General features: G+C 45.8%; 1 protein-coding gene across 1 annotated transcript in view; it reads left to right on the forward strand.

Moving 5' to 3' along the window:
• The window catches only part of ATRN (attractin), a 116,745-nt gene extending 98,233 nt beyond the window's left edge, over nucleotides 1-18,512 (forward strand). The window contains exons 27-29 of the mRNA XM_079333093.1: nucleotides 7,425-7,532; nucleotides 16,944-17,058; nucleotides 17,933-18,512. Coding sequence (XP_079189219.1) covers nucleotides 7,425-7,532; nucleotides 16,944-17,058; nucleotides 17,933-18,057 — 348 coding nt within the window. The 3' untranslated portion in view covers nucleotides 18,058-18,512. The remainder of the gene's footprint in view (nucleotides 1-7,424; nucleotides 7,533-16,943; nucleotides 17,059-17,932) is intronic.
• Nucleotides 18,513-24,057: the final 5,545 nt, after the last annotated feature.

The following is a 24,057-nucleotide window of genomic DNA, read 5'->3' on the forward strand; positions in this document are numbered from 1 at the left end:
TCATGTATATCTTTAGAAGCAGGCTCTCAGAATGAGTGCTGTTGGAAGGACCTTTTCTAGGTCAGTCACTTGGTGCAATTCAGTGACTTGTACTAGGCAGGAGGTCAGATCAAATAATCGTAACTTTCCGCTCTCCCTAAATTTAAAATCCATGAATGGGAACCAGCTCAGAGTGCCTGGAGGCTTTTTCCAGAGTACAAACACTGTGTGCTCTGCAGTGATCCATGTGGCTTTGGTCACCCACTGAAGGAAATTGTAGCAGAAAGAAGAGATGCCTGCAGAGGAATAACATCCCAAAATATTAGTGCTGACAAGGATTCCTGCTAGGGGGGAGTTTGATGTTTGGTTTTGTTTGGAGCTGCTCCTGTCGTTGTGTGCCCAGGGCAGCTCATGGCAGGGACCTGCAGGTGGCAGGTGCTGCTGACCTGGTGGGTCTCTAATCTCCCCATGCTCTAATCCCACCATCACCTGGGGCTGGCAGCCACAGAGCTCTGGCACAGAGTCCTCAGTGGGATCCCCAAAAAATCCCCAAAAAGAACTGGTGGGAGCCTGAGCAAAGATGGAACAGGAGTATTGTGCTTGGAAACAGCCCGTTGGATCAAACCTCCTGCTTGGCAGGGGTGGAACTGGAGGGGCTCAGGTCCCTTCCAACCCAAACCACTCTGTGATGCTGTGATTCTATCAGGCCCACCTCTAGGAGAGTTCAGCCTTATTTACAAAAAGCCCACCACTGGTGTATTGAAGCTGTTCTCCATTCAGACTCTTTCTAAGGGTAGGCATCAGCTGCACAGGTATCTAATTTAGTATTTTGAAAAATCAAGGAGAGATTGTGTAATTATTGCAGAAGAGCTCTACTCAAAGCTTCATTGTGCTATTGTGTAATTATCAGGTATTGGTGGATATTTCAGTCTGCATGGACTAGATCCTTCTGGTCTTTAAAAAGGAAATGATCTTCTTCTTATTAAAGGTCAGGATTCCTGTGCCCTCCTACTGGGCATGATTATGATGAATAACTTGTTATCTTAATCAGCCCTGAATTAAATATCTTCTGTTATTTCAGCATGAGGTGACTTCCCAGCAGCTTTGCTTTCTGGTTTGTTATAGTTTTGAAGTGTGGAAATGCCTGTTGAGAAGGATTTGAACATTAATTCTTTCCTCCTCTCTCTTTCAACATAGCCTGCAAAGTCAGTTGCAAAACTAATTAGCTAACATTAATATGTGCACTGCTCTAGGGGCTTAAAAACTTAATTTTCAGTGATGATGAAAGCGTCAGAGAAAATTGTTTGTTTGTTGACTTATATGGTAGTTAGTGTAATTGTAGTTAAATGCTTTAAATCACTTAGTTCTGAGACATTTGTGACTCATCTTCTGGAATATTTATGGCTTGTATGTTTATTTTTTGCTGATGCCAATTTTTATTTTGGAAGGTAGGTCCCTTTCCCCCAAGGTCACCAAGTTATGATGACACAAAGCAAATGTTGCTACAGGAGGATCTATATGTTACTCCCAGTAATGTACAGTCATCATTACAGGTGAGCTCTGGGACGTGTCCTCCCAGCTGAGTTAACCATGCCTGAAAATAGGGTGTTGATAGTTTCTGTGCATACAGAACAGTTCTTTGTGCATAAATGGGCATGCTGCCTGCTGAATTCAAATGGAGCCCTTGAAGGAAAGGGATTTGCAGGAATCAGCTCAAAATACCAGTCTGAACAACCCCAACTAACAGCCTTTATTCATGGGTGTTCCATCCCTCTGATCATCTCCATCTTCTTATCTTTCTCCCCTTGCTGTGGCTTGGGAGGGCTCTGGTTTTGGCCAGTTCAGCTGTGCAGTACTGACAGGCTGTGGCTCAGAACACACAGCTCATTTTGGAGTCTCCTGGGTTTGGAAGTTGGCTGTGGAGAACAGTGCATGATTCTGCTTGTTCATGACAGAGTGGAGCTGCATGTTTTCCATGGTAGGACAGAACTCCAGGATCAGAGATCAGTTCAGGGGGGGCTTGGTCGTAACTGGAGTTTTCAGGAACCATCTAAAATTCATTTCAGCCTTGAAGGTTGTCAAATGAATATTCAAGGTTACTTCTAGTAGTACTCGTCTCATCAGTATGAGAGGAAATGATCTCAAGCTGTGCCAGGAGAGGTTTAGGGTGCATATAAGGAAAAATTTTTCACAGAAAGGGTTTTCCAGTCCCAGAGGTGGAGTCCCTGCTCCTGGAGGGATTTAAAAGCTGTGCAGATGTGACACTTGGGCACGTGGGTTAGGGGTGGCCTTGGCAGTGTTCAGCTCATGGTTGGACTCCATGGACTTGGAGGGTTTTTCTGTGATTCTGTCAAAGTGAAGGAAAGTGTGGCTTGGTTGAAATGTCTTCAACAAATGTTCTTCTCAAACCAAATGGAGTTCCTCAGAATGCTCATAGTAGCAGTTTTTAAGTTTGTTTTTAAGGTCGTTATTCATAATGAGCAAATAAAATCCAGAATATGTGACTTTCTTCTGGAAAAATCACTGTTGTTTCATGGCTGAAAATACCAGAGCCCCATGCCCAAGCTGCTGGAGCCTGTGCCCATGGAGCAGTCTTTGCAGGGAGCAGCTGCAGGATGGCTGTGCAGAGCCTTGTGGCTGCTTTATGGTGGGAATAAAGTGTCCAGGCTTTTCCTGTCAGGAAGCACAGCACAGGTTATATTAGTCAATTAACCTGGTAACCTGAATAGCTGTTTGTCTTCTCTGTGAGAGCTGCACTCTGCCTGCCACGACTGTCTCCACTTCCTCAGGAGGTTTTTCTCCCATCAGTAACACACTCTTCATTTTAGACTGTCCATTACTCAGTGTGTGTGAATTACAAATATTCCTGCTAGGAATCACCTTATTTGAAAGGTTCCAGGCTGGGGTGGGCTGGGCTTGGAGCAGCCTGGTCTAGTGGACCATCTAACAAGATGGTCTTTAAGGTGTCTTCCAACCCAAACCATTCCATAATTCTGTGATATGGAATAAAAGTCAAACTCAATGCAAATGAAAGTTGTGTGCATTCTCACAGCCTGCAGTTACTGAAATATTAAAGGCCAGAGGTGTATTCCAGAACAGGCTTTTTGATGTGATTTCTTTGTAAGGCTGTCAAACACTTTGCCTTTAAAATCCTCTTCGGGCCTAAGTGATTTACAATATTCCCAGGTTGTCCTATTAATCGTGTCATCTGGAAAACCAGGGTTGGCTTGAAAGAGAATTGGGGTTCATTATCTGAAATCTCAGAAAGCCCATCATTAGGAGTGAGGAAAGGCAGGTTCTGCAGTATCTAGATGTTAACAGCTGCTGACTTGTAAAGCTGTGCTCAGCCTCTTGACTGGGGAAAAGTCACAATTTCTCTCTTACAGCATCATAAAATCTTTTAATTAAAATTTTGAACACCAAACAAATATTGAAGGATAGATATGTGTCTGGGTTAAACAGGCATGGTGCAAGCCTTGGGGGAGACAGCGACATTCAAGTTACAGAACAATTATTTCTTAAATTAGTTCTTAATTTTAGGGGAAATTTTGTAACATGATTTGTGCTACACCAGAAGCTGGTGCTAGGAAAAGGATGTTCCCTTAGGCATATGCTGCTTTGGTTGCATCCTGGACCTCTGATTTCACCTGGTTTGGGGATTTTTATGCTCAGGTGAGACCCCACCTGGATCCCTGGCAGTGCCCAGGTCAGGCTGGACACTGGGCTGGAGCAATGGGACAGTGGGAGTGTCCCTGCCGTGGCAGGGGTGGCTCTGGACAATCTCTGGGATTCCTTCCAGTCCAAACCATTCTCTGATTCTGTACTCTCAAAGCTACTTTTGACTTCAGTTGGAGTCATGTTGCCAAATTGCACATTTTCTTTAGTAAAATAACTTCCTTTGAAGAACTAATAGCTTGTAGTTCGTCAGTCTCTTGGACATCTTCATCAGGACAGCTTGTTCATTGATTTTATAGCCATTAAACAAAGCACTCTGTGATAGCTGAAGGGGACAATTACAGGAACAACAACCCAGCAATCTGTTTCACACTTGCCTTGGTCTGCAATCTGCTGGTGTGCTTTAAATACCCAAGCACTCCTTGAGTCCTTTTACCCAAGTGTGAGTTACACACGTTTGCTTATGAACACTCAATTTCTCTGCATTTGTTGGGTTTTTGCTTCGTGACAGTATCTACAATCTGCTCAAAATGCCTTTTTCCTCCCCTTGCTTTCTTTCTTTCAAAAATTAAAGAAAACTTTATCACATGCCTTTTATGGCAGCAAAATTTCACCATTTTTTTAGCTAGACTGGGAGCCACAGAAGCTCATACACCTCCCAAGCTTTTCTGCACTGACCTCATCATGTCTTGCCTGCACCCCCAAGTTACAGAGACAGTCCTCTAGTTTTATGCACTGAAAAAGTCTCAACATTATAGGTGCCACAAAGCCCACAAAGCAAAGACCACAAAAGGCTCCCAGAGGGTGGTAATTAGTGGCACAGGGTCTAGTTGGAGGCATGACTCCAGTGATGTCCCCAGGGCTCTGTCCTGGGCCCAGTGTTTGGTTCATCAATGGTTTGGGTGAGGGGTGGGGGGTTCCCAGCAGCTCTCAGTGACACAGGGACCTGTCTGTCCCTGTCTGCCCCTGGCTGTCCCTGGCTGTCCCTGTTTGTCCTTGGGTATCCCTGCCTGCCCCTGTCTGCCCCTGGCTGTCCCTGGCTGTCCCTGGCTGTCCCTGTCCACCCCTGTCTGCCCCTGGCTGTCCCTGTTTGTCCTTGGGTATCCCTGTCTGTCCCTGTTTGTCCCTGTCTGTCTCTGGCTGTCCCAGTCTGTCCCTGGTTGTCCATGGATGTCCCTGCCTGTCCCTGGCTGTCCCTGTTTGTCCTTGGGTATCTCTGCCTGTCCCTGTCTGCCCCTGGCTGTCCCTGTTTGTTCCTGTCTGTCTCTGGCTGTCCCAGTCTATCCCTGGTTGTCCATGGATGTCCCTGTGCGTCCTGTCCCTGTCTGTCCCTGCCTGTCCCTGCCTGTCCCTGCCTGTTCCTGGCTGTCCCTGGGTATGCCTGGCTGTCCCTGGCTGTCCCTGTCCACCCCTGTCTGCCCCTGGCTGTCCCTGTTTGTCCTTGGGTATCCCTGTCTGTCCCTGTTTGTCCCTGTCTGTCTCTGGCTGTCCCAGTCTGTCCCTGGTTGTCCATGGATGTCCCTGCCTGTCCCTGGCTGTCCCTGTTTGTCCTTGGGTATCTCTGCCTGTCCCTGTCTGCCCCTGGCTGTCCCTGTTTGTTCCTGTCTGTCTCTGGCTGTCCCAGTCTATCCCTGGTTGTCCATGGATGTCCCTGTGCGTCCTGTCCCTGTCTGTCCCTGCCTGTCCCTGCCTGTCCCTGCCTGTTCCTGGCTGTCCCTGGGTATGCCTGGCTGTCCCTGGCTGTCCCTGTCCACCCCTGTCTGCCCCTGGCTGTCCCTGTTTGTCCTTGGGTATCCCTGTCTGTCCCTGTTTGTCCCTGTCTGTCTCTGGCTGTCCCAGTCTGTCCCTGGTTGTCCATGGATGTCCCTGCCTGTCCCTGCCTGTCCCTGGCTGTCCCTGTTTGTCCTTGGGTATCTCTGCCTGTCCCTGTCTGCCCCTGGCTGTCCCTGTTTGTTCCTGTCTGTCTCTGGCTGTCCCAGTCTATCCCTGGCTGTCCATGGCTGTCCCTGTGCGTCCTGTCTGTCCCTGCCTGTCCCTGCCTGTCCCTGCCTGTCCCTGCCTGTTCCTGGCTGTCCCTGGGTATGCCTGGCTGTCCCTGGCTGTCCATGGCTGTCCCTGTGTGTCCTGTCTGTCTCTGCTGTCCCAGTCTGTGCTTGGGTACCCCTGTTTGTCCCTGGGTGTCTATGGCTGTCCCAGTCTGTCCCTGGCTGTCCCTGTGTGTCCTGTCTATCTCTGCTGTCCCAGGCTGTCCCAGTCTGTCTCTGGTTGTCCCTGTCTGTGTCTGCTGTCCCAGTCTGTCCCTGGTTGTCCTTGGGTATCCCTGTTTGTCCCTGGGTGTCTGTGGATGTCCCAATCTGTCCCAGTCTGTCCCAGTCTGTCCCTGGCTGTCCCTGTCTGTCTGTCTGTCTGTCCCTGTGTGCAGGGAGGAGCAGGGCAGTCCCAGGCTCTGCTCCATGGCCTGGGAGTGGCACCAGAGCCACGGGCAGGGGCTGAGCTCAGGAAGGGGGTGGAATTTAGGGGATCATCCCTAAGGTCCCTTCCAATCCAAGCCATTCTGGGATTCAGTGATGTTCTGAATTAGTTCTGACCAAACAATGTTGCTGGATAATGGCACCTTCCTTTCACCTTCTGCTGTGCTGCATGGGGGATATTTGGGGCATGATGCATTTTGTGGGGGTTTCTGTAGTGCTTTTTAAGTGCTGTAAATGATCAGTTTGGGCTTGGAGTGTCAGATTGCCCAGAATGAATGGGAAAATGCAGGTGGCAATGGTGGGATTCTAGAGAGCATTTGGTGGGGCCTCAGTCCAGCTTAAAAATAGAGGATAACTGGTATTGCTGTCATCAGTAGTGATGGTAAATGTGTAAAGCTGCATGAGAGCTTTGGGCAGTTTCTGCATTTAAGGTTAAGAGCACTGGACTTTCTCATGCTGCACAAAGTGTTTGCCTCTTCCCTTATTAAATAGAGACACTGAGTCCCACTGGACCCCTTGCTTTAGGGAATTCTGGTTCTGCCTCCCCTTGCAGGCTGTGTTGTCACTATTAGAGATTAGTCACTGGAGCCAAAAGGAGTGTGTCCACAGCTCAGCTAAAACCCAAATGCTGTTTCCAGCTCAGCTGTGCAGAAAGTGTCTGTTTTTTATATGTTAAAAAAGGGGAAGAGGCATCTAATGCTTAGAAGTGCTTAAGAGCACAATAAAGAGATGTCTTGTGTCATGACGGCTTCTGGGGATTTGCCCAGGAAAAGGTTTTTTATTTTAATAAAACATTTTGCAATAAGGACATGTTTGCCATGTTCTGTATTCAGCAAGGAAACAATAAAAAAAAAGGGGATTATTCAATAGAAGCCTGACAGCATTTTGCTGGTGCTGTTATAAAAAATAGCAACTTCATTCTTACAGTGGTTACATACTGCTGGTAGTTTAATTTTGAAACGATTCCCACAAATCTGTGGAGTGGGAATCAGGCAGGTGATGACAAACAACAGCTTTAAAAGTAAATAACTGCTTTATAGAGGCTCAGTCAGATGGTTTTCCCTCCCAGATGTGTCAGGATCACATTGTGCATCCAGCTTTACTTCCAATAACTTGTTAAACGGTATTAATGTGAATATTTCCCATCATCTGCCTTCTTAAGGCCAACAAACCCCTGGAGGTTATTTCCCCATTCCCATCCATGTCCCTTTCCCTTGGGCAGCTCCTTTTGGTCGCATTTGTCTGCCCTGCCCGTGCTGGAGCAATGTGATGTTCACGTTTTTGTGTTTCACAACCCAGCAACTGCTGCGCGAGATGCAACAGATGGCGAGCCGGCCCTTCGCCTCCGTCAACGTCGCCCTGGAGGCTGAGGAGGAGCCCCCGGACCTCATCGGGGGCACCGTAAAGGTGAGTGGGGCTCACACCTTCTGCACCCAGAAACGCTCACTGCTGATGGACCCACGGTGAGCTGTCAGCCCGGGAGGTCCCACAGGTGCGTTTTCATTTCCTTTTGTCCCTTCGGATATTCTTTGGGGCTGCTCCAGACTGAAGTTACACCAATGCTGAGTTTGAGGTGTTGGGTTTGCCTGTCAGTTTTTGCAATAGAGAAGAATTCAGCTTTGCACCAGAGAACACTGGGCTGGAAATAGTTACAGGTGCTGCAAATAGAAACAGTTTTTGTGATATCTCAAAAAAATGTAAATATAATCATGTCTGTGTACTGTGATAATGTTAACATGTTTCTGATATTCCAGTATATCTTGTGATTAGGAAATAGGAGCATGAAGAAATCATTGTCATACATCTGGCTGGTACATTCTTACACACAACACATTGAATTTTTAGTAAAAGCGTATTTAACAGGTGATTAATTAATTCAAAGGTCTTTTTGATGTTATGCTTTGACCAGCACATACTTTTATACAAAAAGAAAAAATTAATAACCTGAGAACAGTGATTATATTTCTTTCTCATCTAAGGCAACTGGATTGTTTTATTATATTTAGACTGAAGTTTTTTGGAAGGTTTTCTCATTAGGCCTTAAGGTTGTAACAAGGGTAGACATGGGTTAGACGTTGGGAAGAAATTCCTCCCTGGCAGGGTGGGCCAGGGATGGCACAGCTGTGGCTGCCCCTGGATCCCTGGCAGTGCCCAGGCCAGGCTGGACACTGGGCTGGAGCAATGGGACAGTGGGAGTGTCCCTGCCATGGGTGGGCTTTAATGTCCCTTCCCACCCAAACCATTCTGAGATTTATGATTAGTCCAGGCACTGAGCTTCTCACATTCCCTTACTATATATAACAAGAGAGCTACTTCTCTTTTTTTTCTTTTTTTTTTTAAATACATGTATTTTAATTATTAGTGCATGAAAGCATTCTGACCCCAAAACTTCTGTTTGGTGAGTAATCATTTTTAACTCTTGGCCTAAGTATCAGGAAATGCCACCATTAAGGCTGCCTGTATAGCATTAGCTCTTCCTCATTTATGTGTAAATATGGTCTGTCATGGAAAGTTTTAATACTTGTCCACTTCATTGGTGTTGTGCACCACGTTCTGGGTGGACATTGTGCAGAAGCAGCTTTTCAATATGTTGAATCCCAGAATAGTTAAGGTTGGAAAATCCCTCTAAGATCATTGAGCCCAAGCACTCCCCCAGCACTGCCAGGGCCAGCACTGCCCATGTCCCCAAGTGCCACAAGGGCTTTAAATCCCCCCAGGGATGGGGGCTGAGCCCCTGCCCTGGGCAGCTGGGCCAGGACTGGGCAGCCCTTTCAGTGAAGACATTTTCCCTCATTTCCAGTCTAAACCTCTCCTGGTGCAGCATTATGCTGCTTCATCCTCCTTGTGCCTGGTTTGGAGCACAGTGGAAGTAAAATAAAATTTGCAGAGGTTCTCATGAATTCAGGTGATTGAGTGTCTGGACCTCTCCTTGGATCCTGTGACTGGTTCTCCTCCCCACTGACTCCCTTTTGACTCCAGATCCTCAGATCTTCTGATTTTTTTATCATTTCCCTGCTTCTGTCAGGAGGTGGTTACTGGGAGCCATTCACAGCTCACCCAGATTTGGGAATCCAGCTCTGCAAGGCTGGGATGTCTCTCCCCAGGTGAGGCTGAGCCTGGATTTCCCTGCCCATCAGAAGCTGTGGGGTGCACAGGCTGTCATGGGGCTGGAGGCAGATCTGGCGGGATGCAGCCTGCCTGCTGGTGGTTTTGGGTTCAGTCTGTCTGTCTGGGGCCCTTCCCTTCATCTTCTTCTGTTGTCTGCAAGAAAACTAGCTAAAAACACCTCTCCTGTGGGATCAGGCCAGAACAAAGCTGTTCTGAACATTTTGATCTCTGACAAGTTGTCTGTGCTCAAACTACAGAGAGGATAAACTTTGTATCTCTTCAGTTCTGATAAGTATGTTATTTCTCTTCTTGTTCTGCTGTCCTCATCTTGTCTGGCCTCCTTGGGTTCCTCTAGAACGGATGGAGAGGCTTGTTTGAAGCATATTAAGACAGACTGTGGAGAAGTATCTTATTTTAGAGCCAGAAGTCATTAGGAACTGGTAATTGCCTCTGTGCTGATAACTGAGCTACATCAATCTTGGGCACCAGTGAGATGATCTGATCCATGCAGTGGCACAAGTCCTGTACAGTACCTGGAGCTGAGCAGATGAACTGAAATGCTGTGCCAGTGGGTCACTTCATAAAATCACCCAGTCCATGTTTTGGGATGGAAGGCAGCTTAAAGCTCAACCTGTTGCAGCCACCTGCCATGGGCAGGGCCCTGCTGCAGGTGTGGCTGCACAAGGGTGTCCCTGCATGACAGGGAGAGTTACTAGGGTTTATGGGGTTTATATGGGGTTTTCTCATCTTGGAGAACTTGGCTAGGGAATAAAAGTAGTCAGGGTGTTTCATGGAAGGAGAGGAGGCTCGGGAAGGCTGTGGGTTGGAAGCAGCTTGGGGAATGATGGTTGGGGAATGATAGTCTGACCTGTTGATCCCTGCAAGGAAATGGGTTTAAATAGAAATGAAATGGGTTTAAATAGAAATGAAAAACCAGTCTGAGTATCTGTGGGGTGTTATGGTTTAACCCTAGCCAGCAGCCTGGGTTTTTCTCTTCTTCTCTTTTGCACCTATATGGGAAAAAGCTCTTGGCAGGAGGGAGCTGCAGGAAGATGGGCTGGGGAGATACAGAATTGGACTTTTCTTTGTGGTTGCTTTGTGGTTTGGCTGTTCTTTAACTCTTAGCCAAGAAAAGAGGAAATGCTACTGTGGTACTGGGTGTTGTACCCACTCTCCAGTTTCTCTGCCATCCACTGTGTCAAAATTTGAGTCTTCATTTGAATGCAAGAAAGCCAGGCTTGCATTATCATGAATTCAGTGATGGTTTTCTATCCCCATGGGAATCAAAGCCATTGGTTAATGACGAGTTGATTTCAAGGTTACAAAGGAGAAGTGGAAAATGGAATATCTTGTCTGCAAAAGATTAATTTCCTATTCCATTGTCCATAGCCAGTTGGCAGCCAGTGTCAAGCTAGTTCCATCCTAAGCTAATGTTTTCCAGCTGGACAGTATTAGAGCTGTGCTTTCAATTAGTAGTTTTCCTGGGGTACTTGGGAGTAATAGAAAGTGATTTACCTGCAGGGAAGCAATTGCTATTAGAGGCTGCAGCTAGGCAACATGTAACTAGCTGCTTTGGTTTATTTGCCACTCAACAAATAACCACTGAATTGCAAATCTACCACTAAAGTTGCTTAGTTATTACAAAATCTGTTGGCTTCTCTCTGCAGCTCTTTGTGTGTTCACAGGTGCTGAATATTGCAATATTTTCCTAAGAATGTGTAACTTCCTTGGGTGCCTGGGACTCATCCAAGAGTCTGAAATGGTATTGCTGCAGCTCAGTCTGTTTTAGGGATTGTTATCGGATTAATCGAAGTCTTGTAATCCTCTGCAGCCGTTTTTAGAAGCTTTTCCAAAAGAATTTGGGAAGTTTATAATTTTGACATTGATTTCCACGTATCTTGAAGTTGCTAAAGGCAAGAAGTTACCTTGGAAAAAACATGCACAGCCTAGCAAAGAAGTACTGAGGTTGAGCAAAGCACTTACAGGGTCAACAAGAAAATGGTTGCATTGGGAAAAAATTATCCTCAAGTTGGAAAAAAAATATTTTGGAATCTCCTAGAGCAGAGCTAGAGCAGTCTTTGCTGTACTGTGTTCAGGGATCCAGCACATGAAGCCAGTGCTAAGTGTTGATGATCTTTGCATCCATGATCCTTATCTTCCTAAAGGGAAAGGGAAAGCATTTGGTGAGCAAAATCCTTGAGAAGTTCATTTATTGTGTTCTGTACTATTGTACCAATGTGCCTTTAATTCTGCTGTTTGAGGGCTTCACTGCAAACCCTGAATCAGACAGCAAGCTAATTCCTTAAAAATAGCAGATAAATAGATGGGAAATAGCATCTTACTCTAGTAATTAGTTTGCTTTGTTATGAGAGAAAATGCTTTTGAGTGGTTTAAAGGCTGCCAGAAGATCCCATCTGTTCAAGAAGTGCAGAGCTAAAGTGATGAGCTGATTTGGGAGTGGGTAGGGGGTACCACAGATTAATTAATGTATTTTCAGTCTATTTGTATTTTGCATCTAAGTGATGCCCTTGTTAAATTCCTTTTAAGTAGCAATGAAGTTGCAACCAGCAGTAAAGGACCAGAGGAATGAGTAGTAAGTCCTGTGCCACAGGGTGCAGGGCTTGGGGAAGCTGCAGGGTAAGGAATTCTTTGAAATGAAGCATCTGCCAGCTCCAGCACTTCTGCAGGGTGAATTCATCTTAATTTTGACATGTACCTTGATTTTGGGCTGTTCCATGCAGCTGGAGTTCAGTAAGAACTAAAGGCAAGGAACTGATGGTTTTTACAGCTTTTATCCTGTTCTGGTTGTCACCCTTGATGACTCACTTTCCCCTTCACTTCACACCTTGCTGACCTGCTCTTGGTCCATCAAACTGGTGCTTTTGTGACCTCTCCACATCCAGAAGGTTTTTGAGCACTTCCAGGGATGGTGATGCCCATTTCCCTGTGCCAGTGCTTTACAACTCTTCCCATGAAGAAATTTTTCCTAATATACAGTCTCAGCCTCCTGAGGTGCAACTTGAACCACTTTCTTCTTGTCTGATCAAGATGTGGTAGAGGGGGACAGAGCAGCTTAGGGTTTTTCAGCAGTGATATAAATAGGCTGAAAGTCATTCTTATCCTCAGAAGGATGATAGTTGCAGGAAGGGAATTAAATTGAAGGATGGGGGAAATAAACTGAGTAATCTTGATCTGCTCTGGCAGTTGCTGGAGATGGGTCCCATGCAGCCTTTGAGGCCAGAGGCCAGTGTGATTGTGCCTGACCTGGCTGAGGTAAGCTCTGGCTCTCTCTACCTGCCTTTGGAAAGGCAGTTTAATTTCTGAAGTCTTATTTCTGGGCTTCCTGGCACTTACTGGTTCTAGGAGCTTTTCCATCCATTAACAGGAGGAATTCCAAGGCTGTCCATGTGTAGCTGTCCCTTTGTCTTTGGCAAAAGCTCTACCACTGTGGAGACTCCCTCCCAGGCATGGAGGTGACAGAGGAGAATTCCATGGAGGCATGTGATCTCTCCTACCAAAACATCAACCAAAATACCCCATAAAACCTTCACCTAATGAATTATTTCCAGTAAACAAGTGCCCAGTATCTTGTTTGGATTTGTATTGCAAAACTAGGGGGAAAATACAGGGGAAAGTTTTGCTATTCCCATAATATAATATCAAATATAGATACTTGGAAGGGAGCTGTCATGAGATCAGACATATCTTTAAGCCTGCCCTGTATTTAGGGAACATTTGGCTGATAAGTGATTTTTAACTAGTTTTAGATTTGAGGACTGTGAACATTTCTGCAGGTTGGACCCTGATTCTGGTTGATAAGGAGGAATTTGCTGGAAGGAGAGGAAGGAGCATGAAGCTTCCCACAGGAGAAGGATTTTCTAAGCATTTTTTTCCCTCTAACGAGCATCTCTCTGATTGAAGTACTAATAACACCAGCAGCTTCTCAACAGCATTATCAAGGACTTATTTGCATTCATTTATGCCAAGTAGTTGTTTTGTGTGTTGTGTTTGCAGTCTTTATCCAACTGTCCCATTTCATTGGGTTTTTTTACTTCTCCATTTTCCTGTGCAAAAACCAGCTTGAAAAGAACTGTAAAAGTCTTCCTTTAGGTGCCTCTTCACCTGCACAAAATCCAAATAAATGCTCACCATGGGCCATCTATATGGACATATCTCCCAGATTTGGTAATTTCTGGGGGACTGCCAGAGATCCAGATTCACAGAATCCTCCCTGAGCTGGTGGCTGGGTGCTGCTGCACAGAGCAGCTGTTAGAGAAGAGACATGCAGCCACCCAGTTTTGGGACCAAGGTAGTTCATTCCCCAGCCTCTCTAAAATCCCAAGGTAGATACCAGGGACAAAATGTAAATTTTTAATCTAAACTCATTTACTGTGAATCATTGCTGGAAGTTCATTCATCTCTATCTTGCAGGACACACATATTACCCTGAGAATATGATTTTTAAAGCTTAATAATCTATTTTTAATAGGAAATTGCTTGTAACTTGTTTTGCAAATGTTCACTCAGCTTTAAATGGCACAATTTAAAAACTTGCAAATGGAATTTGACCCTTTTTCTACAGAGTGAAATCACCTGAACAAGTGGAATCAAATAATAAAACTGAACTGCTTGGGTAATGTTCTCTTTCTCATCCACCACTGTAAGATTTTTCCTTTATTTTAATTTCCTTCCTGGAAATTGAAAACCATGTAAGACTTATTTGTTCAAGACACAGAAATATGTTTTCTTTTAAGGAAAAAAAATTCTCCATGTTTTTTTAAAAATATATCTTGAAATGCAATATGCTGGCAGTGTTTCATAGAGGCTAAATAAAACTGATGCTGTGTTTGTGAAATTATACAGAATATTTATTGTTCTAGCCATTAGCTTTATGTGACACATTATTACCTTTTTGAATTTGTCAAGTAAAAGCAGCGTAAATAAAAATAATGAGATGAAATAAAAATGTTTAGGTTGAGCATCACACAATTCAGGCTCCTTGGGGAAAGTGTTTGGCTGTGGAATGGACTCCCAAGGGTATCCACAAGGTGATGTATCCACACCTGGGTCACTTGGAAACAGCCCAGACAAATTCCTGGGAAGTGCCCTGTTCCTGGAAAGTCCCTGTGTCCCCCAGGTGAGACCCCACCTGCAGAGCTGCTGCAGGGCTGGAGCCAGGCTGGAGAGCTGGGAATGTTCCCTGGAGAAGGGAAAATCCCAGGGAGAGCTCAGAGCCCCTGGCAGGGCCTGGAGGGGCTCCAGGAGAGCTGGAGAGGGACAAGGCAGGGACAGGACACAGGGAATGGCTCCACTGCCAGAGGGCAGGATGGGTGGATTTGGGCAGGAATTGTTCCCTGTGGAGTTGCTGACATGTCCCATTTGCTGTGACAAATGTCCCATGGCTGGAATGGCCCATTCTGCCTTGTGTGCAGAGCCTGCTCTCTGGCTCCAGGCTGGGCTCTGTGTCCTTCACTCCTGCTCACCTCCCTGCCTGGAATTCCTCCCTCATTCCCAGCTCTGAGTCATTCCCTCCTTCCCTCCTGGCTCTCTTGGCCCCAGCACTGCTCAGAGACAAGATGCACAATGAGTCACAGCTCAGAAAGCAGGTGCCTCAACTGGGGCTGTCAAAAATAAATGTGCAGGACTTGATTCTTCAGGCAAGTTTTTGTTGTTATTAACTGCAGCTTGTCTCAGGAAAAGCTGGATTTGATGGACAACAGGCCGTTTTTTTCCTTTTAGTTTAAAGATGGAGCTTAGCAGCAAAGTGATGTTGTGCTTAATTCCTTCCAAATTAGTTTGCAACTGCCTGGCAGATTTTGGGTGCATCATTATCCTTGCTGTGCATGGTTGAGAGAAATAAAGTTCCCCATGCAGGGAAATATTAACAGTATTTTACTAACCCCCGTTTTCTGGGGGGTTGTTCAGCCTGGAAAATAAAAGGTTTTGGGTTGGTCTGATTGCAGCCTTTCAGTACCTGAAGGGCCCACCAGGAAAGATGGAGATTTTACAAGGTCCTGGAGGGACACAGGGAATGGTCCCACTGCCAGAGGGCAGGGCTGGGGGAGATCTTGGGCAGGAATTGTTCCTGGCAGGGTGGGAAGGGCTGGGCTGGAATTCCCAGAGCTGTGGCTGCCCCGGGTCCCTGGCAGTGCCCAAGGCAGGCTGGATTGGGCTGGGAGCACCTGGGACAGAGGGAGGTGTCCTTGCTCCCTGCAGGGCATGAGATGAACTTTAAGGTCCCTTCCCACCCAAACCATTGATCCATTAATCCATTAATCTATTAAAATCCATTAAAATACATTTAAAAGTATTTAAAAATATAATCTCTTCTTATTCAGTTGCTCCCTCATTCTCTTCCCTCCATCACTTCTCTGTGTGGTCTGTGCTGCCCATTCTGCTGAGGGTGACCATAAGAGCTCTCTGTAACCCAAGTACCATCCTCCAAACTCTGCAATTCACCAGAGCTGATTTATTAACCGCAGAACAAGTGAGATACTTGAGTCTGTCCAAAGGAAAATCAACTTTGTGTTCAGTTCTTGCTCCCACCCATGTGGCAGAAGTCTGGGCTCTGTTCCTGCAGTTGCCTCCCCTGTGCTCTCTCCATTACCTCTGGCAGTTGAGTCCCTGTGGGATACAGCACCAGGGTGTGCTTGTTTCCTTCTGGGAAAAGCTTTATTTGATCCCTTTGTTGGGGTGGGGAGATGAAGAAATCTGCTGCCATGAGCCAGACAGGCAGCAGTATTTATCAGCCTTGCACAGAGCAAACCCTGCTGCAGTCACTGCAGTAAACGTGAGATATGGAAAGTTTTCAGTTTCATTTTGCTTGCTGTTGTCTCCTTTTGTCTTTTTTATTGAGCAGCAGTAATTTAACAGCATGTCTGACTCCTGTTTGGGCTTTTTCATGGATACATTGCATTGAGTTTCTGTTGAACATTTGAGTGCTGTGCTGTAGTTTGATGCCTGATGGATAAAGCACTAATTATTTCATTAGCACCAGAGCAGAGTTTGTCCATATTAAAGAAGAAAACAGAAAGTACTGAGTATATTGGGTAAAATAGTGTTTTCCAGCTTTTTTAGGCACTGAGGGTCAGCAAGGCATCCAGTCCCCTGCTCCTGCAGGGTGCAGAAAGCTGACTGCCCCTTGCATATTGGAATCCCAGCTGGAAAGGGCCCTCAAAGCCCATCCAGTGCCACCCCTGCCAGGGACAAGGACACCCTCCATAGACCAGGCTGCTTCAAGCCCCCTCTAACCTGGCCTTGGACACTTCTTTTTGTTCTTGGGAAAATGTTCTTTACTGTGTTAGGACATGAAGTGCTATTAAGGTGGTAGATGGAGCTAAATTTTGGGAGTTCCAATTGCTGGTGTCAGTGACTTGCTGCTGATGGGGTCGATGGAACAAAACCCTCAATCCTGCTGATGACATAAGCTGCTCCTTTGTTATTGAATTCAGGGAGAAATGCAAGCCTCCTGTAGTGCTTGAGTTTTTAATAGCCTGATTTTTATTAAGTGGATGTGTTTCCTTGTGTTTGATTGTTGCTGACAGTGGTTTTGGCTTTGCTGGCTGTGTGCAGGAGATTTGCTCAGCGCAGCAGTGTGTTGGTGGTGGCTCATGCCCTGGGGCTGGTACAGGCTGAAAAGCAATGCTGGGGGAGGAGGGAGGGTGTGAGACAGCGTTGAACATTTGTTTTCTCTCTCTGCTCCTCATGCAGACTGTCCCCAAGCCCATTGCTCTGGAGCCCTGCTTTGGGAACAAGGCAGCCGTGCTCTCGGTGTTCGTCAGGCTGCCTCGAGGACTGGGGGGGATCCCTCCACCAGGACAGTCAGGTGAGGAATGCTGCTGCCTCTGATGGCTTGGAATTCACTCTGTGCTCCTTCCCCAACCTTACAGACTCACCTGTCCTGATCCCACAGCTTGGCATGTGCTCAGAGTGTTTTAGGCTGCCTGGTTTGGGCCCTGCTGGCTTCCAGCATGAGCTTTTAGTTAATTACTAAGGTCAATTGATGGATGAACATTTGATATTGAACTGTGCTTTAATTAACAGCTGGGTGGGGCAAGAAGAACAGACATGTTTGCAATAATTACTTGTGAAGGTAACTTGTCACATCTGACTCCATTCCCAGCTCCATTTGCAGGGGAGCATCAAGTCACAGAATTATGGAAAGATTTGAGTTGGAGGGACCTTAAAGCCCATCCAGTTCCACCCCTTGCCATGGACAAGGACACCTTCCACTAGCCCAGCTTGCTGCAAGCCCTGTCCAACCTGGCCTTGGACACTTCCAGTGATGGGGCAGCCCTGGCATCTCCCCACCCTGACAGGGAAGAATATTCCATCTAACCCTGTCCTCTGTCAGCCTGAAGCCATTCCCCATTGTCCTGTCACTCCAAATCCTTTCAGAGCACCTCTGCCCTCCCCTTAGTGGCTCTGGACAAAGAGATTTTCTCCATCCAGGGTTCAGGCTTCAATATTTAGAATTTTACATCCAGTAATAGTCACCCTTACTGCATACTTTTCTCCTGCTGTTGCTTCTAATTAAACATGCAGTATTTCAGCTCCTTTCAGAATACGGGCTGGAGTTTAATTATTAAGGCAAAATGCTTTTCTAGTTTATTTAAAAAATTCTACAGATGATCTCAGCTGTTTCTGCAAGCTGTGTTGCTGTGCCTTTCTGCTGCCTGACTCTCTGTTCTGGTGCCCAGGTCTGGCAGTGGCCAGTGCACTGGTGGACATTTCCCAGCAGATGCCAATTGCCTACAAAGAGAAATCGGGCGCGATACGGAATCGGAAGCAGCAGCCCCCTGCACAGCCAGGAACCTGTATTTGATGCATGGACATCAGAAACTCTCTAGGATTTGGAACAAAATGGAAAAGTTATACCAAGGAGGAGGAGGAGAAAGATTTCCCAGTTGTGTCCCAAGAGACTAAAGCACCCGGAAAAAAACCACAAGTTCTCCAACCCAGTTTTTTTCTCTCATCTGCGTGCTAGTTGGCTTTATTTGACAACTGCTCCACTTAAGTTTTACTGACACATGGCTTCAGATTGCTCCTTTGTTTTCTCCAAGTTTCAAGCAAGATAATTTGGTGGCAGGTGTGGTGAAGTCTAATGCTGCCATTGCTGGTCAGTGTAAATACAACTGTAGTCCAATATGAATGACACTCAGGTTTCTACATGGAAAGTGCTTTGTAGTTCATGTATTTATCAAACTGTACAAAAAGAAAAAGATCCAGTGTTTACAGGTGTCAGCTCTCAACACATAAACACTACTGTTAATCTTCAAAGCATCTTCATCCTTTGTTTTCATTTAATATTTAGTTGTTCCCTCCTTATTTCAGTGGAACTCTCTTCCAGGCACAGCCTTTTGTAGTCATCATGGTCCAGGAATGCTGGGATGGTTTAAAGGTTGATGTTGCTCAGACCACGTGAAATAACTGGAAAGGTGGATGTTGCTTTGGAAAGACTCAGTGTTTACATAGTCTTAACCTGCTTGGAGTACACCACACACAAGTGCCTAGACGTGACCAGATCTAGGGAGTGAGGAGACTGCTACCCACGCTGCTTTTTAACAGGATGGATTCCTTTGAGGGTATTAAACTCACATCTAGAGTCACCCAAGGCACTCGGTGTCCTCTGGCCTGTGCAGTCAGAGGAAAATCTCATTTTCCTGACCAACCAACTACTCAGATGGGAATATCTGGAAGGCACGTACAGTTTCAGTATCTCGTAAGAGAACTCCCAGTTTCACCAGCATTTTCATAGAAGCACTCTGTGTTCCAGGTCAGACACATCACTTTTTCTGATTTTCCTGATTTTGGCCTCTCTCCTGCCCCTCCCCTCCTGCCATCCTTCTGGGTGAGAGCTGAGCTTGGAGGCATTGCTCCTCAGTGCTTATGATTTGCTCCATCTTCTTACAGGGTGTCAAAACCAACACTCTGGCTGCCAGATCACTCCAGGATGAAGTAAAAAAAGAACTTCAAATAAAAATCAAGCAGAGCAGCTTTGTTTTGCCATAGGTTTGAGTTCTGCACAATCAGATCCTGGTATTTCCTGTTGGGCTCGAGCTCTGTTAGATGTTGAAGAAATGGCTGGTTGGTGAAAGGATGAGACTTGGAAATGGCAAAGAGAAGGTTTGGCATGTGGAGGGTGCATCAACCCATCTGAGGGGCTCTGGCAGGCTGGGGCTGCACGAGCTGGAGGGCTGGAGCTGGTAGGAAGGTGGCAAAAGGATTATGAATTATGAATTTTGGCTTCACACAGTAACTGTGGATTCCTCCAGGTCACTGAGCTGGCGGGTTCTGCTGAGGACATCTGATGTTTAGTCAATGGAGAAATAACACGTGGGAGGGAGGTGCTCTTGATCTGGACAGACTGAAACCCAAATAGCTGCTCCCTGTTTGTGCGTGTTCTGGTCATCACTCACGTGTCAGTGCTCATTTCTGGGGTGCTTGTTTCTGACCATGTGTTTTGGAGAAGCTCTTTGGAGCCTGGCACATTACAATAAAGAGGTGCATTGCTGTGTGTGTTCAGATGGGAACAGCCTGATGGTTTAAGGACTGTGCTGGATGATAATTCTGATTTAATGTGGCATTTAACGAGTGCAGTGAGACTGCAAAAAATATTGGAACTGCCAAAAAATATTGGGAAAAAAATGCATTATACATAAAAATATATATAAATGCCTCTTTTTCTAAACTGGAAATTTCAGTGCTCTATGTGAAGAAGAAATTGTGAGGGAGAAAGGGCTGAGCTCTGTCTTAGAATTAGGGGATTAAGGCAATTTTACCTGATGCATGGATTACCTCAGACAGATTCATCTCCTGATAGTATTTTCTCACTTGCTCAGTAATAGGGTTAATCTGAACTGGAGAAATAAGACTGGACTAAAATCCCTCCCCTGTTACTGCATATTTTCAGCCATGATGCACATCCTGGCATTTGCAGATTTGTTCTTGCTGTTTTTGGGAGGAGAACTGGCAGCCCTGTGAAAGCCCCTGTGCTTGTTTCCCTCTTCAGGACAGCACCTGAGCAGGTGCTTAAAGCTGTTGGGTTTTCCTGATCACCAGGAGCTCTGAGCTGTAGGCCTGGAGGGGTGATGGATTTTACCTTGATAAAAAGACATCCATACAGAGCTGGGGACGTTTTCTCACCCCTGCAGAGCCTCAGTGTGCTCAGGAGTGTGGCCAAAGGCAGCTGTCAGATACTGGAAAAAGGAGCAAAGATGATCAAAGTCAAGGTTTATCAGAACCAAAAAATGTAAATAGAGCAACAAGAGTTACACAAATCAAAGGAAAAGGCTAGGATGGAGCTGTGCCCTGCATCTGATCTGCATCCTGATGAGGGAGAACTCTCATGCACAGCTCTGCTGCACTTTCATCCCAGCTCAGAGGTAAACGGGAAAAAGCAGGAAAGAACAGTGGAAAGAAGAATTGCTGGCAGCTTATCACCAGGCCAGTATCAAAAGTGAGGGAATTTTGGGTTTATGTCATTTGGAAGTGAGGTGAAAGAGCAACCTTATTTCATGGGAGAATCTGTAAATACATGACAAATGACACACAGATTTTGCACTTGTACATAAACTCTATGGTAATGTGCAGAACATGGAGAGATTTAAAGTGTATATAAACCAGAAAAAAATTGAATGTATTTTTGATGCATTTTAAATGATGTATGAGTTTTGTCTTAATAACTCCTTCATCTGATCAGTATTGGATAACTTTCCAGAGCTTTAAACATCAGATTACATCAGGATATCTTGCAAAGCAGGGAGGCATAATTTGACTTTTGTGTGTTCAAATGCATTTCACTTAAATTTAGAAGCCAAGTAAAATAATGGCTTTTCCACTTGAAAGGGGGAAAAGCAACATTTGGAGACAAGTAATAAACATCCTTAAAGTGGTCACTATGTGGAGGATTAAATCAGTAGTTTAAGGCCTTTGTTACTAAAATTGTGGCAGGGTTTCCATTCAAAATCACTATTTTCAGGTGTTTATAACTGGCTGAAATTTAGCATTTAACATCTCAACCCTCAGAAGATTTTCATTCTCTGAGAGGAGCCTTAAAAAAATTAGTAATAAAATTTCAGAACTCCTGGGGCCCTTTTATCCTAGAAAAGAGTGGTGCCAGTGGATCTCCAAATAACACACTTTTTGTTGTTGTTGTTTAATTCACCATTTTCCATGGGTTTTAGCCCAGAATTTTCTCTGGGTTGTTGTAGCATGACCTTGCCACGCTCTGGCTCAATATTTTGGATAGAAGAAGATTTATGAGACACAACTTTTCAGTTGTTATGATCAGTTTTCCCTGGGCTTGAAACACATTGTACTGAAATTACCAAAATAAAGCTGTTTGTGGAGGGTAATGCCTGTGATTGACCCACACTCCTTCAGGGCAGTTCGTGTCCTGGGCATTGCTCAGAAGCACTTCTGACATTTCTGCAGGGAGCCTTTCCAAGACCCCCGGGTGTGAGGGGTGGTGGGATGGCAGCTCAGCTCCCCTGGCCCTGAGTGAGCTGAAGGGAGGCTTGGAGGCTGAAATGCAGCTTTAGCCTTTTCCATAGCAGGGCTTCAGGGCTGGGCTGCCCCTCCATCCGCTGCTGCTCCCATGAGAGTCTGAGCCAGGGACAGGCACAGCTGCAGCTCAGAGCCTGAGCCCTTCCCTGGGACAGGGAATTGCTGCACTGGGAGAGTTCTGCATTCCTGGGGCAGCTCCTGGAGATTCTGTGTGCCCAGATCAGCCCCTGCACTCTCTGTGTGCTCAGATCAATCAGCCCCTGGAGATTCTGTGTGCCCAGATCAGCTCCTGGCAGATTCTGGATTCCCAGATCAGCCCCTGCACTCTCTGTGTGCCCAGATCAGTCCCTGCTCTCTCTGTGTGCCCAGATCAGCTCCTGCTGCTGCTCCATCCCGTGCAGGGCAGGGGCTGAGCTGCAGGAGCAGGAGCAGGAGCAGGAGCAGGAGCAGGAGCAGGAGCAGAGGGGTTTGGGGGGCTCCAGGGGGAAGGTTCTCCCCAAGTGTTGGGGCTGCAGAAGGCAGGGAGGGGATGGCCAAGGGGGTTCTCCTCATTTTTGGATGTGTTCTTTGCAATTTTAGTAAAATTCCTGCTTTTTCTGTTGGTAGCTGCTGAAACAAGCTGTGTTTCCATGCCAGGACTACTACAAGATGTCTATGTGCTGATTTTTCTGGGCAGGTTTTGTTCAGTCTGTTTCTTTGTCCTGACACTACACACACACAATTTGTGTGCGTCTTCCAGGTACAAGAATTCTTTAGACATTTCCTCTCCATTTAGTATTGATTCCACAAACCTCATCAGCAGAAAGAAAGAAAAAAATAACAATCGTCACAGAGTGTATCGTATGTCAGTCCATTAAAAAAAAAAAAAAAGAAAAAAAAGAGTTTTATATTACTCTGAAATTTGTGCACAATAAATGTTCTTTAAACTAAGATCCTTGAATTAATTGTATTCTAGATTTTTTTTTCCTCTTTGTTCTGTAATTATTTATGATTCTTATCTGTGTTCAGACTTGAGCTTAGTTTGTTAATATGTATAATTTAGCATTTATTGCATTCACATGTAAATAGGAGCAAGTATTGTAAACTATTTCGTTGCTGGGGTTGTGGGTGTTATACATACACACATTTAGGATTGCAGTTTTTTGGTATAATATTTTGTATTGTAAAATAACAGCTAATTTAAAGCCGGAACGAGAAAATTCTTGGGAGGTCTGTGCATTTTAAATACAAATGTGAAGTACATGTATATAAATAAAAGTAAATAATGCAAATCTTTCCTCTGAAATAAAAAGTAGATGATCTGGTTAAAATTTTCCTCTTATTTATTTTCTTCAAATGTGGAGAAAAATATATCGAGGTGGTTTTGCAGGCTTCTGGCTGAGGTGAGGGTGGGTATCAATGGGCTCCTGGCAGGGATGAATTTGGGAGGGGGAAGGAGGGACACGTCCTCTGCCAAAGGATGGGGTAATGTAATATAATTCAAAGAGGTAAATCTGTAGATGTTAAAGGTAGAGGCAGTCTTTAAATAGTTTCTACCCTCAGGTTCACTTCCCCCAGGTGCCTTAGGGCAGCTCCTGGTCCCTGATCTCCTTGGCTGTGGGAGAAGGGAGGAGAATCCCAACGAGGTGTTCTCAGTATGTTAAGGGTCCTTGCCTACCTGAATAATTCTGTGATTATACAGAAAAAGGGGCCTCTCCTCCGTGCAGGCTGTTTAGGATGGTGAGGGTTGGAGGAGGAATTTATCTGCTCCCACCCCTCAGAGCTGGTGTCATGTCCCAGCTGTCCCAATGCAACTGATCCTTGACTGCCTTGGCTCCATGGCAGTCTTTTCCAACCTGGATAATTCTGAGTTCCCCAGTTCCAAAGATTAGAGCTTCTGCATTCAGGGTTTAATAGAGTCACAGAATATTCTGAGTTGGAAGGAACCCACAGGGATCACCCAGTCCCACCCCTGTCGGTGGTCAGACCCCCCAAAATCCCCCCTGTGCACCCCTGGCAGTGCTGGCCAAATGCTCCTGGAGCTCTGTGGGGCAGTGCCAGCACCCTCTGGGGGAAGAACCTTTCCCAAAATCCAACATAAGCCCCTCCAGACACAGCTCCAGCCATTCCCTGCTCCTGTCCCTGTCCCAGAGATCAGACATGACCATCAGATCATGACATGACCCCAACAGAACTAAAAAATCTCAGCCCCTTTCCTTTCTTATTCTCACTAATAATTCTTTCCAGGAAATGTCTTTGTTTAAATCCAAAGAGGAAAAGCTGCCCTGGGGTTTCAGGTCCACAGGAAAGCTGGAGAGGCACAGCAGAGGTGCCACTC

This window comes from Erithacus rubecula, assembly GCF_903797595.1.
Source record: "Erithacus rubecula genome assembly, contig: scaffold_141_arrow_ctg1, whole genome shotgun sequence".
Lineage (NCBI taxonomy): Eukaryota > Metazoa > Chordata > Aves > Passeriformes > Muscicapidae > Erithacus > Erithacus rubecula.